The sequence below is a fragment of the Amblyomma americanum genome, chromosome 5 (assembly GCF_052857255.1).
Source record: "Amblyomma americanum isolate KBUSLIRL-KWMA chromosome 5, ASM5285725v1, whole genome shotgun sequence".
Taxonomy (NCBI): domain Eukaryota; kingdom Metazoa; phylum Arthropoda; class Arachnida; order Ixodida; family Ixodidae; genus Amblyomma; species Amblyomma americanum.
The window spans coordinates 56,035,506-56,051,984 of NC_135501.1; the positions used below are offsets into that span (position 1 = coordinate 56,035,506).

A 16,479-nucleotide genomic window follows, 5' to 3' on the forward strand; every position below is an offset into this window, starting at 1 on the left:
AAACAGTGCCACACAAGATGTGTTGCATCCTGAAGAGATGCTGCAAATGTCTGCAGACGCAGCGGCCATGCTGTATGTTGAGCATGTTGTGAACTGCTGGCTCTCCACAAACACCAAAGCAAACAGAAAAGCACTGGTGAAAGCATCTCCATTCAATACTATGATGCTAGAAGGAAAACATTTTTGTGCCTTCCAGTTTTTCACTGAAGCACCAAATAAAATGTGCGTTGTGTACAAACAGAACACGTAAGGCGGCACTGCAAGGAATGGCATATCTTCAAAATCACCAAAGCATGTGTTGAACAACACACTCAGCAAGTTGGCCGACGGTAGGCGGAAAGCACTTGGGACACTTCCTGACTCACGAAAAAACTGCAGCACCCGAGAAAAATTCAGGAGGGACAGTTTGTTGACTTAAAGTGCGGTGAGGCGAAAGCCTTTAGCGCAGTGTTCCTGCTTGTGTCGATGATGTGTGGTGAAGATGTTGATTAAAGACTACACAACTGTCCGCTTCACAACACTTTCGCATTAGCACTCGGACGCTTGACTGCTGGAGACACAGGAGAGCGTTTAGGCAGCATCCTTCCAGATCGGCATTCAGGAGGTGTCTGGCAAGATTGCCTGGGAAGCGCTCCTCTCGAACGACGGTGCCGCCACTCAATTACGTCACACGCATGTGCAATAAGCTGAAACGCTGGTATTAAGCACTAGTATTGATAATTAACTAATTAATATTTCACTGTGAAGACACTTGCCTGCATATGTGGAGGAATGCGAAAGCACGTGTTTTGATGAAAGGAAAGGTTTCTGAGGGAAGGACGTAGTAGCTTTAACATCTAGAAATCTCGGTGGACACCTCAACCACGTTTGATCAAGAGCTATAGTGAGACACTTTTCTGCGACCATCCCCGCTGGCGAGTCGTGAGCCTATAAAGGCTTTCGACTTGAAACTAACCACTGTTGTCATGCATGCCACTAAGAAATTGAAAGCCAAAAATATGGTCGTGTTTATAGAATAGCACCAAAATGAGAAAACTTCACCAGCTTCTTAGCAATATGCTGGTAAAGTTGAAACAGAAAATGCACAATGATCGCTTGTGGCATAGATACATGTGAAAACTACGGCAGTGAGTGCGATTCCTGCACGCAGCTGATCATACAATTCCTGTCTGTCAGGTGAACCCAAATGGTGCAGTGTCCTCCTTGTTGTAGATGTTCATGCTCCTGTTATTATCACCACTCGCCAGTGGTCTCATGATCCTGCAGCTGAGTGTGGATGAATGAGTTCTGTTATACAGTGCAAGCTGTGCTGATCTTCGAAGAGAACTCTTGACCACGCCATGCAGCACTTGACATCTTTGCAAACACCTCATTTAATCATTCAGGAGCCTGGTATGGCCACCCAGTTAGGCAACCATCCAGCCAAGACGTGAGCGAAGATTTATCTGGTATCAGGGCTTTCGAGCACGAGATCCCATGGTGAGAGTGGTCCGCCACATCTACATTTGACGCACACCATCACCTGCAAGTTAATGTTGTACTCTGAAATCTTCGCACAAAATAGAAATTGTGTTTCCATATATGTGAAATTGTTGAAGCTGCAAGTTCAACTGCAGTCTAGTTTCACATATGAGTGTAAAATATGCTCAGTGCGAAGCCAAGCATTAGTATCAAAATGAACTGTTTCCATAATAGCTACAGGTACTTGATTGCAGATTTTCTAAACCAATGGCCACAAATAATTTCTTATTACAGCCTTTTAATACTCAGTAAAAAAAACCACTACAAAATACGTTGCAGGGAATGGCACAAGTTCAATTGTTTATGACCACCTTCAGTTTTCTAATATATGCATGCCTTTGCATTTTGCCCCGATCAAAATGAGGCGACCACCATATTGTGGTCAGTAAGAGAAATCCAAAGCCACAGAACAACACTGCGTTTCACTCACACGTGTCTCTGCTGTCATGTGAAAACTGTAGTCATGATTCATTTGCATTATTCTGACATGCAGTTCTATTTACACTGTCCTTCCTTGCTCAATAAACTATGTATAAATGCAATCATATATCACTAGCTTTATGCATTCTCACTCCAGGTAAACACGTTAGCCCTTAATGCCTGCCACGACAGACTAAGCACGTGCTCGCCTGTTGGACGGTTTCCAAGCGGGCAGTACTGGAAAATGAAGAGATATCCCACACAGACTTCGTGTGCGCTGGTACTTTCAACGGCAGGAACAGCACACCTGTAAAAAACAAGTACCAGACTCATATAGTTTTGTTTTCCGCGTGGCTTTACAGAAATAATCACAGAAAAAAATGTTTCGCCCTCCGGCGGTCATTTCCACGTGACTCCTGTGTAACTGATGCTGTAAGATTGCTACGAAAATTTCAGCTTGAGCAGCGAAATCACCCTTATGTGCTTCATTAGTAATGCTTAACACCGGTTATAATATTCTTTTAAGCTTTCACGCAATTTGTTTCCCACACTTAAGGGAACGACTGTGTGCTGCACTTACTCAAGTGCCTGCTTTAAAGTCATTTTCAGCCTGCATGCAAAAGGAATGAGAATTATGTTACACAAACTGCCCCGCTTCCGTTATGGTGTTGATTACCTTAGTGATGGTGGAGGCGTCACGTTGTACCTTTCTCGACAGACGTTTACGCTGTCTTGCTGACACGGCTGTGTTGAAATATTGCGCCAGTGCACACGGATGTCTCGTCGAGAAGCCCGACACATTCCTGGAGTTTGTTGTTCGGCCGCGCGAACACCTATCGTGTCATCCACTCATCACGCGCACAAAGCCCATCCGTTATGCGACGTTCACTGCTGGCGATCGCACCTCAGAGCTCGACAGTTCGGCACTGGCTCTCACCGCAATGCATCCTTGCATAGCCACCAGATCATATGCCTCGTCAGACGATTGCACAGAAGAGCTGTCTAGTCAGAGACAACTCGAAAGCATCGTGGGGCTATCGAAAGTCGCTCACCTCTCGCAGTTGTAGGGTTTAACAAACGACGAATAAATGAAATCATCAGTAAAACTCGTCAAAACCATCAAAACGTACCGCCGGTGCCGCCATTACCACGACATTAACCGCACGGACCGATGATTTCTTACTGCGAGCGAAGGGTTTGAGACGGGGGAGCAGTTAGCGCCCCTATGCGGCTGCGCATTTAAGCGCTGGCTAATAATGCTCTGATCTCTTGCTTATTTCACATGTGCCCTTATGACGTCGTTTCATTGCAATGTTAAAAAAAAGACTTTTATAAGCTTAGTATTGGCTTCAAACAAATATCTATTATACAAACTGCAGCGACCTAACGTCGTATAGATCAGCGTTGCATTCACTCATTTGCATAATTCGGGTACCTTTGGTCGGGCGAAATTATGGCAGCGAAATGCAGTCATTTTTAGCAATGGCGGCACATTGTAAAAATGATGAACGTCAATTTGACATCACTCTAAAATGCATGCGTGTCACGTGTTACACGTGGCATTGTTCCAGCCAATAAGATTTCAGGAAGCGGCCATTCTCCAGTATGCATCTATTTTCTCCAAATTGGCAAGTCGAGCGCATATGTTCCCATACGTACCACCTGTGCCTTCTTTTGCTCTTCGCAATCACTTATATTTACCAGCCGGACACCAAGAATAGCGCTGCTGAAAATGTTTTTTCAATGCCACGTCAATTTGACGTCACCGCGAAAAGTGTGTCATTAACAGACGATGATTGACACCCAATTTGTCCTGCCTTGTCGCTGACTGACACTTATGACAGCCAATCAAAGGGGCAACAAGGCGCCCACAGGCGAATGCGAATATCGAGAATAGGGCCCCGGGACGTGGCTCCGACTGCCGGAGCAAGTCAGACTACCAGTGGCTTTAAGTCAGACTGCATCGACGCGCCATCTAGAAATGTTTCGCCTGGTTCAAAATAAAGATTGCGTCCTAGCTTGGGTGCAAGCCTGCACTTGCTGTTCGCGCGAGTTGCTTTTCGCCCAGGAACCTTCCGTGAGATGCCGCTATGTCGGCATTGGCTAATAGTGTGACTTGCTTAAACGCAAGGCACATGCGGCGTTATTGGCAGATAACGCTTCCAAAAGCGAGCTGCATAGTCTATGTTCAACTGTCTGGGAAAAGACTGCAAAAAGAGACGCCGTCAGAAAGAACGAAAAAAAAGTTGCCATTCAATGCACGCCTTATTATTAGGATACCGTTACCGCTCGGCGAAACCCATGACAACTGCCTTGACACCAGCGCAGCAGACGCTTTCAACCGGTGCCTTCATGGTGGCATCTCGCGGAAGATTCGTGGGCAAAAAGCAACTCGCGTCAAGGCGACAGCCAGTGCACGCTTGTGGACAGGCTAGGACGCGCATGCGCTTATTTTTTATCGTGAACCAGGTGAAACATTCCTAGATAGCGTTGCGAAGCTGTTTTTCATGCTCCGGCTATTGGAGCCACTTCCTGGGCAGTTCTGTCCCCGATAGTACATCTATCATTTTCGGAGTGCGCAGATCATTGCCAAGCTTTCTTTCTTCCTCACAGGGTAGTTGAGCTTTGCTGGCATCAGCGCACGGCTGGCAAATGTCAGCGGTCGCTGTTATTCGACCTCAGTCTGTATACAAACACTGCGAACACTTCGATATCGATGGCATTTCTTTGGACCACGATGCACCTAACTAGGTACGGCAGTTTCAGTGTCGCCGTGCCGGCGATGCCCTGTGCGAGTTAACGAAGTCGTTTCCGCTCTTGCTTTACCCATTCTCACTGGGTTACTTTCGTAAATACCTTTGTGATAGGGGCTTGTAGGAATTGATCGACAGTTGACTGATGCAATTGGTTCGGGAATTTCTAGAGATCTTCTACATACGCTAGTGGAAGAGGTCTTGCATCAGTCACCTGTCGATCAGTTTGATTAATTAGGAGCTTGATTTCCTAGGCACTTCGCTAGTGTATCAGTGAGAGAATCGGCACCAATGCACCTTCGGTGTTGCTTTTGACTGATGCCGGTCAGTGATATGCTTTGCTGACAATTGGTGCTGCGTGCCGGTTTTGTATTTTTGTTCTATTCTGTCGACACTTCCTTTCAATGACTGTACGTTTAGAAATAAACCTTCAGTTGTGAGTTAGCGCTCGCCCTTGTGGTGCCTTGTCCTTCGTCTTTTCTTGCGCTAGTACCTACCACGCAGTTTACTTCAGCCTGCTCCTGTCAGTAAGGCCCATCAGGGATATAAAGCAGCAGTCCGCAAGAGCTTAGGATTTGGTGACTGCAACATCAACCTGCTGGAATCGTCGATGCCAATTTCTTCAAATAGAAATACATTTGCGCTTTTAAGAGTGTGAGCGCTGTCGCACAACAGGGCGACTGCTTCACGCCTGAAATCATTCAAGACGTTTCATGCTGTCCAGACTGAAAGGCGCTCCATCAAACAACTTATCAGCGTCCAGCCAGGCAACTTACCAGGCAGTGAGAACCATATCTGCCAGAGAAAACTCGCCTAGCTGACTGCCTGAAAATTAAGGCTTCTGGTGTATGTTTAATCTCATTTTTACTGTTTCCGGGCTTTACCTTCAGCAATTTGATGAATACGATTGAAATCGTTTTAATTTCATGTAAAATATTGGTTGTTTAGCACTTCAACCATTTCGCTGCATAATTTTTTTCCTGGCGTTACCTCTCGCACAACTGAAGCAAAAAGGTTAAAGGGCGCGCGAGCCAGCTAAAAGAACTGTAACCACAGCACCACCTAAACATCACAAGCACTTTGTAGTCTTCCACTCTAAGGCACAAGCAACTTGTTTGAACCTCTGGTTACGTACTATTCATCACAAAAAAAAATCACATTCTGTGCTACTCATGTGACCTGTAAAAAATTGACGCTGGGTGGATATTGCAAGCATTCGTAGGAAGGCACACATGTTCCACGCATTGCGTCTAATCGCACGCCTCAGATGATGCCTAGAGAAAAATAAATTTCTGGTGATGGCGCCACGTTTGCAGCGGTAGATCATTTGGCGCAAGCAATGCTACGAGCATCGACTAGACTGCCGCATCATCTGTGCCGGAGGAGCTTCGATTATGACAGCTTTGTAAGAAATGAGCTTAAGTGTCGTTTCTCCCTGACGTAAGTGCAGTGCGTGAAGAGTCGATGAGCCTTGTTCCGGGAACGTTCAACGACACAAGCCTGTTCGTTATTTGCTTGTTACACTAAATGATTCTATCCTTTTCACCGTTTCATTAATGAATTGAGCAGTCGTGACGAGGTGCCTTTTTTTTCTTAGTGCTAGCCCACTAAATATTTTAGTCACGTTTACACCTGGCTGCCTCTCGGAAAAAAAAAATGCTTTTTTTTTTCTGCAGTCAAACAAGAAAATGATCACGGGGGCTGAATAGCCCCACTTTCAATGAAACAGTGCAGATGGTAGCAAGAATGTGCTTTTGAAAAACTACTGGAATGCGACTAAGTTCATCAAATTCAGTGATCTTGAAGGCTGAGTGATTTCGTGGATTTTCATAAACCCGGTCAACTTTGGAATAACAGAGAAAACACACCGCCAATGGTTGCCGCATCCACGGGCTTAATAAACCATATTTAACTGCAAACGCACGAAAACAGAGAGTTCCAATTTTATGGTAGATAATCAGTTCGATACATATGAGGGACTTTCACGCGAGCAGCCTTTGGTGACTGTCAGGTATTTTCATTGCCGTTCGGTGCCGTGGCGTCCTCGATAGCTTGATTTACGTTATCACCTTCTACACCTGACGACTTACATTTTTTGTTGGCCCCCTTCTTTGATTTTGACAATGGACGCTTCGGGCTCCTCCTTTTATGTCGTGGGGAAACTCCGGACTTCTTTCTCTTCGATCCTGTTTTCTCTTTGGACGTCATTTGGGAACCACGCCTATCGTTGGGTGACGGTGTGCCGCTAGCAGTGTGCCTACTGTGTTCGTCTGGAGTCTGGTCGTGCTGTGGAGCTTCTGACCCAGGCTGCACTGGAGGCGAGACTACCGTGGAAGGGAGCTCAATAGTCTTTTTTTCTTCTCGCAGTTCCATTTTCGTGTCAACCAAACGCGCGACAACTTTGACCGGGTAAGAAGACTCATGTTTCGGTTCAGCCGCGACCGCGGCGGTCCCTGCCACTCCTGCTGCATCGTCCCCGACTGCCTTACAAATTTCCTGAACGTCGTCCTTCGAAAATACTTTGGACGTCGATTGGGAGGCATCTTTATTGTTGATTGACGCCGTGCCGATAGCATAGTGTGCACTGTGTTCCTCAGGAGGCTGGTCGTTATGCAGAGTTTCAGACGGAGCCTGCGTTGGGGGCGGGACCACCGTGGAAAGGAGCTCGTTGATCTTTTTTTCCGCTTCGACTTCTGTTTTCGTCTCAGCTAAAGGTGAGGCAACTTTTACGGGGGAAGAGGACTCATCTTTCAGTTCAGCCGCGACCACAGCGGTACCTGCCACTGCTGCCACATCGTCCCCGATTGCCTTACGTATTTCCTCAACGTCCTCTTTCGAAAACACTGCAGCGGGAATCTCTTCTATGTTAGAAGTTATGCCAGGCACCTTGCACGGAATGCACATTGACGACTCGTCGAGGAGGAAGCCAGGACCGAATGTACCGTCCGGCGAAACTGTTCTCGAAGAGTGCAATCCGAACTGACGATCGAGCAGGTCGTTGAAATTCTCGGTGTAATGTGGCGTGGTGAGAACATCAGGTGCAAAGGTTACCGACCGCTCTGTGCCGCCGGCTACCTCTCGAGGGTCTATAGTCTCCGCCACAGTCACGGTCTCACCACGGCTGCCCGCTCCACCAATGCTCGTCTGGCCGCTGGTGACCACGCTCGGTTGCTCGGCGCCGCCGTGAGGCGCACCCTTCGAAGCGTAACCGAAATCTTGGAGCAGAACGCGATACTCGTGGGTAACAGCCTTGTCCTCGGGAAGCCAAGTCGATGCTGGCACCATCAATTTCTCCCAAGGGTATGCCGTGAGAAGAGCGACTAGGTACGAAGGGATGAAGCTCACGGCGAAGGCTATGGTCCATACACCAAAGAGCTTTTCTAAGCTGCTGAATGTAACACTTCTATAGCCTTCGATACTCGGTTGCACCAACTCTAGTACGATCAGAAGCGCCAGCTGTATAGGTACTCCAATGGCCCATGACATGCGGATGTGCAGGTTCGGGTAGCGTCCCATCATAGTGTGGTAGTCGACCATCACACGGTGAAGCCCATAAAGACGTATACATACCAACACTTCAAGCAAAAGACAGAGCGCGGCTATTATTTCGACATTCGGCAGCAACAGTTTGATTAAGAAGGGTCCCGGCGTAGTAGTAAGAGCGAGCCCACAAACGTAGAAGAAGAAGCAGCCAAGGAAGCAGAGTTCGTTACGTAACCACGTAAAGCCTGGAAATTCAAATAACACCGCCTCCAGAAAAACTTCAGGGCCGATCATCATGTAGCCGAGTGCGTTTGCTAGTAGCCAGGTGAAGTACAGCATGGACCAAAATCCCGTACTATCTAGAAATGTTAGTGCCTCCGGCATCAACACGTGTTCAACGTCCACTGCTTGCAGTATGTCCTCGATATCCGTGTCCATAGCAAATGACAAATACCCTGCATGCGCAAAGAATAGAAGACCGTACAGGAACGAAGATAACACTTGCATTATGGTCACGGTGACCACCAGGGTTGAAATGTCGCTTTTGAACGGGTTGAAGCGTGTGACGTTCAAGAAGCCGCCGCTGAAGAACCCGATGTTGCTGATAGCCAACTTAAGTGCGTCCCGCCATAGCTCGTAATTCAAAAGCCCCCACAGCGGTCTTTGCAGCAGCAGACCTACGCCATGATCACTGTGCTTTAACGCCAAGGAATTTGTAAACATGAGTGTTAGGATGATCCCTGACACGGCAGTGATTGTATACATTGCGTACTTTGCGTTGTGGAGCCCGTTCCTGATGACGGCGAACACTATGAGCCAAAGCGCAGCCGTCGTGATGGTCATTTCCGGGTGCACAGCGTCGTTACCATCGGTCGAGAGGCGGAGAACCTTGGAGTCGAAGAAAAGCTGTACGGCGCTAGTGGAGCCGTTGACGCAGTTGACAACGTTGAACTTATTGTAATCAGCTTCAGGAACAAACACAGTCGTCGTACCGTCGGTGACGGGCACTCCCTGCGTCTCCCTCGAGTCACGGTACTGCTCCAGTATTCGTCGGTGCAAGCTGCTACAAAGGACCATGTTCTTCTGGGGCGCGAAGCAAGAGTCCGTTGACCAGGAGTGGCCGCAGTGCTGCCAAGGCACTGGGGAGTGCAACCAGTTCACAAGGAAGACGCTCGAATAGGCGCACTCTGTCGTGAAAGTCACTAGTCCAAGGGCGAAGTAGAAGCACATCGTGTAGCCGAGGCCTCTCATGCCGGGCACGGTATCGAAGATGCCGATGCATCCGGCGCCGGAGAACTGGCTGAGCGTTGTCTCGAGCTGCATGACGGGGATGACCAGGCTCACCGTGACAGTTGCGTACGCGATGAAAAACGGCACGCCGCCATAGCGGTACAGGAGGCTGGGCAAGGTGAAGATGCTGTTCTTGCCTACCAGTACCGCGGCGAACGTGAGAAGCTGCTGGCTGTGGGTTGCAAAAACGGGGCGATCCGCTGTGTTCATGGTCGTGGACTTGAAGCCGCAGTGGTTCTACAGTTCCGACGTCGCAGGGTCAGCCGATTCTTCTTCTTCTTCTTCTCCTCAAGTAATATGGCACATACCCACGTGGGGGGGATTGGCCAAGGTATAGAGTAGAATGCCAATGAAGCCGATTCTTCTTATTCTTCTTCTTCTCCTTGGTAAGCATGGCACGTACCCACGCAAGGGGATTGGCCGAAGTCAGCCGATGTACATCCGCGCTTCTTTCTCTTTCTTCCTCAGCTTCGACTACTTTGACCAGTATTCACAACCGAGGGTATGAGAAATGTGGAGAGAAGTAGATGGTGTCTTCCGCGGTGGTTTCTTCTTTGACATTACCGAGTTTAGCGCTGGTCTTAGAGGGCAGGGATATAAAATCCAAGTGTGGAATAAAAATTTACTCATGATGAAAAATTTAACTAAGGGGAACATGAGGACGTCGAAACAGTGGAAAGGCCACACTACAGGCCATTTTCTCGGTTCTGTCTATTCCCCGTTCCATTTTTTTTTTCGCTCCTCTACAGTTGCTTAAAAATATTGCATAAAGCATTCCGTATTGCGTATGCAAACTATAAATTACTAGTTTATCCTTCAGTGCTAGTCACAAGAGTGAGAAATGGGGAACTATTGCTCTATTTATCGCGTTTATTTTTTCCGAGTAATGCAGCGCATTTATTGAATTTTTTAGCAATAGAAAAAAGATTAAGTATAAGGTTATTTCCACACTGCCGCACTCTCTGCTCACGGCAGGTCATAGTTATCATTATCGAAGTTTTTCCTTCTTTAAGCCATCGCTTTTGTTTTGGCCGTTGAAAGCAGGAATTATGCGTAACAGCATTTATTGCCAATATATATTACTTTCAAAAACCGTCCAAACAGAAAAGACTCATATAAAATTCAATTAGTGTGCCATTTTTTTGCGAGTCCTTCTATCATTACTTGCCTCGAATGTTTCATAAACCCAAGCGAAAAGAGGAAAAAATTGCTAATAAACACTGCCTTGTTCCTTCCAATCGCACGTGACTTGAATGCGGTTGAAAAATGAGTTGAATGTCCCTTATCTTTTTGTCCCCGAGTGACGCATGCCATTCATAGTAAGGAAACAAGAAAAGGCAGTAAAAGTAAAGGAACAATGGTTTGGTAATTATTGCTTTAGAATACGCGTGCCCTAAGAAATGCTTCGATGCGCTGCTTGCACACAAATCAACCAATTGTGACGTCGTTCGCTGAGGAAAATTGAATCGTATTACTAGATCGTGCTACGTACACACATGCGTCCTTTTTCAGACGGAAATCAGTAAACGCATGCTTGCATACATACATAATATCAAGGACAAAAGTTTGCGGGATGCAATTTCTGGGAAAATGTTTACAGTAGCTCCACGTCGCTACCCAGTCGCTTGATATTGCATGAAGGTAATAAAACCCTAACGCTCCTTCCTCTGGTAACAATGTCAGGCGACTTGGTAGCGAGGCGGAGCTACAATAAACATTTTTCCAAAACCTCGCGTCCCGCAAACTTTTCTCACCTATAGTACATCTGCCTTCATGAGCTGCGTGCGGGACTCTAGCAAACATATTTTGTAGCGATAGCTAATTACTGTAGCATTTCGCGCTTTCAGTTTGGCGGCATAGCCACGCTGTCACGTAGTTGGTCACGTGGTGCAGAGCAGCTGCCGGCGGCGCGGCACAGTGGCTGATCACGTGGTTGGTCACGTGACTAGTCACGGGGTGCGGAGCAGCTGCTGCTGCCGGCGCTGCGGCGCGCCGGCGAAACCGAGCGGTCACAGCTGTACGCATGCGCCGTGTCAAGTAGGACGAAGATGAGGAAAGAACGCCCAGCGAAACGGAGCGGCGAAAGACTGACTTTGAACTTTCTTTTTTCAAGCGATGTTTATTGACTGAGGGCATAAAGGTGTTAAAATTAGAGAGGAGTAAGATGCTTAAATAATAAAAAAAGTTGGGCTGATCTAATGAAATCATATAGTGAACGATGATATGGACCCTGTGTCCAGGCAAAATAGGAATCTTGATTGTCCAGTGAGATGCCCACCACCGCCATGTGCCGAATGCTCGTCGGCTTCAGCGCCGCGCAAACTCACAACAGGTATCTGCCTCACAGTCTCTGATCTTGCAGACTGGACACCCGGGGCGGGGATATAAATCTTTGAAATGCGGCCACTTGCATGTCACAGCTGGAGTTAGGGCAACCCAGAGCCATATCCTCCGGAGCGGAACCTCCTCTGCAAGGGTAAGACCACGGGGGAGGGTTACCGCACACGGAGGGATTAGAGCACGTGTGCGGCGCCGGTGGTGCTCCTTTCTTGTTAAAAGGAGGGCGGTGTCATCCAAAGTAAGGACTCGAGGCAAAGACGAGGTTGGGGTCGAAAGGCGGGTCGCAGAATCTGTGCGGATTTGTGGGCTCAGGAGGTCACGCGGCACGCACTCAACACGGATTTGTTGCGGGATGCGTTCCGCTAGACGATGGATGTCTTGGCAGATTTCTGGGGTGCGACTGGCTCATTGTAGCAGGAGTGTGACGTGAAGGGCTTCGGTGCGAATGACAATGCGGACCGTAGATAGCATGGGAATGGCGGCCATAGAGCAAAGTGCCTTTTGAACCGCAAGCATCACCGCACAAAAGGAGGAAGGAGGTTCTGAGAGGCGAACCTTGACGTTTTGTTCAGGGCAGGCTTTCAATGACAGTAAACTGCCGTTGTAGCTTCGCAGGCCTGGATGCTTGCGTCAACGTTTAAAACGATGGGGCCATGAGGCAGATTGGCGTCTTGCTCTGTAATTCGGTCGCGAAACGACGACGCCGTCCGGGTTGATGATGGCCGACATAGATCAGTTGGTTTGTTGTCGCTTAGCTGCACAAAAGGCAACGGAGGGAGAACTGGCGGGGGCGGCTGCAGAATGTAGTGCGGTGAAGCATATGTCCTGAGTGCGCACGTTGTATGTGTAAGGTTCGACTTAGGCGGCGAGCATCGCGTCGTTGCTGCACCAGCTCATCTAGTGTATTCAGCTGCGCATGTTCTTGGAGTGCCACGGTCGGGGAAATGCGGGGAAGGCAAGTGATGACCCTCATTGCCTTTCGATTATTAGCTTCTAGACGATCTCAATGAGCCCTCGTCAAATGCGGGAATTGGGCTTGGTGAGCGAGGCGCGGTTGCACTACCGCCCGCACCAACTGTCGTGCAACATGAGAGCGGGCTCCGCCCCGCAATGCGTCTAATCAGACCCAACGCCTGAATTGCTTGCTTTTTAGCCTGAGAAAGCCAAGCAGTACCTGTTCCTGATTCGTGTATTGTCAAGCCCAAGATTTTTACGGTCGAGCTTTCTTGAATTGGAGTTCCGGATGGATGAAGACGAATTGGTATTGCAGCCAGTTTACGGCACCCCCAGCGGTTGGCGACTGACACGAACGTGGTTTTGCTCACTGAACGCTGCAGACCAATTGAAGAAGCAAAAGTCGACGTAATATCTATGGCTGATTGTAGGCCTGCTGCTTGAGTCATCAGGTCGTTGTGAGTGCTCCACACCGTTATGTCATCAGCATACAATAATAACTTAATCTCAGAGACATCATGTAAGCGCCAAGCAAGAAGGGTAAAAGCAATATTAAATAACGTTGGTGGTAACACCGATCCCTGGGGAAGAGACACAAATGATCCGACGGCCTCACCACTGAGGCGTACGGCAACGTGTCGGCCTTCAAGGAAGGATTTAAGGATTTAACAAAATTGCGTACTCTAACGGGGAAATGCAGTATGTCAACCGATTACAGATGACAGAATGACTGATATCGCACGCCTTTTCAACGTCCACGGCCATTACAGTACGTACATTGTGGCTGCGAGTTGAAAACAGAACTGCTGACGCCAAGACAGCCTGTCCATCTTCTGTACCTATGGACGTACGAAGGCCAATTTGGGCGGGATGGTAGAAGCCAAGGTGCTCAAGCCGCCACGACAGTCGTGTGGCAAGCATTTGTTCGGTAAGCTTGCATAATGTTGGCGTAAGCGATATAGGCCGGACATTTCCGAGGTCTGTCGGCGGCTTCTCCGGCTTTAGTACGGTATCACAATAGCCGATTTCCAGGCTTCTGGTACGACGCCTTCTGTCTATACGTACCTTGTTATTGGTGGCGAGGAGTTGAGGCAGTACAGCGGAACTTAAGTTCTTGTAAACCTCGTGCGGAATGGAGTCCGGACCGGGCGCAGTCTTCCGACGGGCCCCGTCAATCCGCCTTTTTTTCACGACGCGACTACGCATGCGCCCATCCCCTGGCGGCGGTGTCGCGAAACATATCGGAAGGGTCGCGCGCCACTCGAGACCGGCCGTGGAAGTGAAACAAACCGGCTTCCAACGCGGGGTGCGTTCCTGCAGCCGTCGGGCGTTCAGTGCGACGCATTTGGCAATGTCTTTGACATGTGTTGCATACGGCTGCATTGCACAATATGTAAAGGGAAGCAAACTCGGATTTTTTCGCTTTCCGAACGCTTCCCGGGACCGCCTTCGACGCGAAGCGTGGATAAAAGCCGTTCGCCGGCTCGACGATCGTGGCCGCCATTGGGCACCGTCAAGACTGTGCGGGAATCACTTTGTGACAGGTGCGGACGAGGTACTGTGGTTAAATGCGTGTGCAGTCCATCACGAAATGTTTTATTGATGGGCAGGAAGGCCTCGAATGTCACCGCGGCACCCAGACTTCATTCCGATGCTTTTTGCTTTCTCAAGCAAGAAGGCCAAATGGGCAAGTGCTGTGAGCCGCTTTCAACGCGCGGTGGAGCGGACAACGAAAAAGAAGCTACGAGAGCATTCACGCATGGTGCTACAATTTTGTCGTAATCTCCTAAGGAAATTTCCTTGTTTATGCCACTACATCTTGGCCAATGCCCCCATGTGGGTATGTGACATGTACTAAGAGGCAGAGGAAGCAGAAGGTGCGTTATGCGTGTGTTCGCATCATATCCATGATGAAAAGTTCTGCGTGGTTTCGTCGGAATGGCTCAATGTATGCTTCTCGCGCACGTCTTTATGGACGCGCATGCTCGTTTAACCTATGCAGCGGTGTGCTGTGGGAAAATAAAGTGAAATGCTAGCAGAGCTGCCATGTTGCGAGTACACTTGTGCTTTTATCGCTCGCGTAGCTATTCGGAAGCGCTTGAGCAGAACGATTGCTTGTTAAAACTTGGTTTGGTTTGGTTTAGTGGGGTTTAACGTCCCAAAGCGACTCAGGCTATGAGGGACGCCGTAGTGAAGGGCTCCGGAAATTTCGACCACCTGGGGTTCTTTAACGTGCACTGACATCGCACAGTACACGGGCCTCTAGAATTTTGCCTCCATCGAAATTCTGCCGCCGCGGCAGGGATCGAACCCGCGTCTTTCGGGCCAGCAGCCGAGCGCCATAACCACTCAGCCAACGCGGCGGGATTGTGAAAACTGTTGTCCCCAGTCGTTTTCTGTGCTACGGCGTGCACGATGTAGTATCCACCTTTCATGGATGACAGGCATATACAGCGGAAAACGCCCTTCTCACTGATCGGGGATATTTCATTGAACATGATGTTCCGAATGTAGCCTTCATCTTTGAAGCGGTGGCCCTTGCTCAGCTGGCGTTCGCATCGCATGCCGGATGACCGGAGATACCGAAGAATTTTCTCTTCGGTGGGCTCAGCAGCCTGCCTCGGACTTCGCACACAGCCACCAGTCAATCCTAGAAATCCTCCAGGCACCAGGTACTGCCCAGGACACGCAATCGTTGACAGATTCCTACAAAACGTGCTCCGCAGCGGCACTCACTCCGGCCGGGTTGGGCGAACAGTACCCTTCCAATGAGCTTCCATCGCTGTACGCGAGGTGACAGCACAGGAACATGAAAAAGGCGGATTGCTGCAAGCAACTCGGGCATTGAAAATGGGCTTGCAATTCCCTCGTCGTCGGCTGTAGATGGGAGCTTATCGAAATATGCTGGAATGGCAGCCAAGGGGGTTCCTATGAACTTTGAAGGCAGCACATCATACTTCGGGAAAAACTTCCGGGCTGCCTCCTTGGCGAAATTATCCGGAGCTAAGTAAGCTGCGAAGCATGCTGCGGCGGCTGCGTCAGGACGACGGGAACCATGTTCCATTGCACGAACCGTTCGCCAGAGAGCAGCATTCGATGACTTTGTCGAGAACTGCTCACACCACGCATGCCACTGCCGTTGCGAGAGATCGCGTTCATATCAGCGAGCCTTGGCAGTAAGGTAATTCAGCCTTGTCCGTGCTTGCCCAAAAGTCGGGTCTCGGGAAGCTGCCATCTCCGCTTGTAGGCGAGCAGCCCACAGGTCAAGCAGACCCCCATCCGGCGCCGGGCGATTCACATCCGCCCAGGTGTAGCCTTATTCAGCGCAGTTTGTATGCAGTCCACAAGTAGTGTAGATGATCGCAGAGAGAGGTCTTCGACGATGGTGCGAATCGTGTCCCAATTGACCATAGCACACCTACGGCGTAACCGGCGGGCCCTTGATGGATGGAGACCGGTGATGATATGATGGTGGTCACTGCCCCAGCAGTCTTGCTCCAGGTGCCACTAGGGAGCCTCGTGTCCTTACCGCAACCTAAGTTCCGGAGCATATGTTGGATTGCGAGCATGAAGCACAGTCCCCGTTGCTGAATCTGGATGGTTGAGCAAAACAAACAGCGCTGCCGCGAATGCGTCCCGCACACGCCTACCACGCGGGCTTGAGGTGGGGTACTCCCAGTCCGGATGAGGGGCGTTAAAGTCACCACCGACTAAAATA

The 16,479-nt window shown here is 49.2% G+C and overlaps 1 protein-coding gene across 1 annotated transcript; it reads right to left on the reverse strand.

Annotated features, from left to right (window-relative positions):
- Positions 1-2,546: 2,546 nt before the first annotated feature.
- Positions 2,547-9,677, reverse strand: LOC144133625 (sodium-dependent proline transporter-like). The gene is made up of 2 exons (XM_077666805.1): positions 6,956-9,677; positions 2,547-2,551 (listed from the first exon to the last, which is right to left on the reverse strand). The coding sequence occupies exons 1-2, from the start codon at positions 9,675-9,677 to the stop codon at positions 2,547-2,549; spliced, it is 2,727 nt and encodes a 908-aa protein (XP_077522931.1).
- Between the last annotated feature and the right edge of the window lie 6,802 nt (positions 9,678-16,479).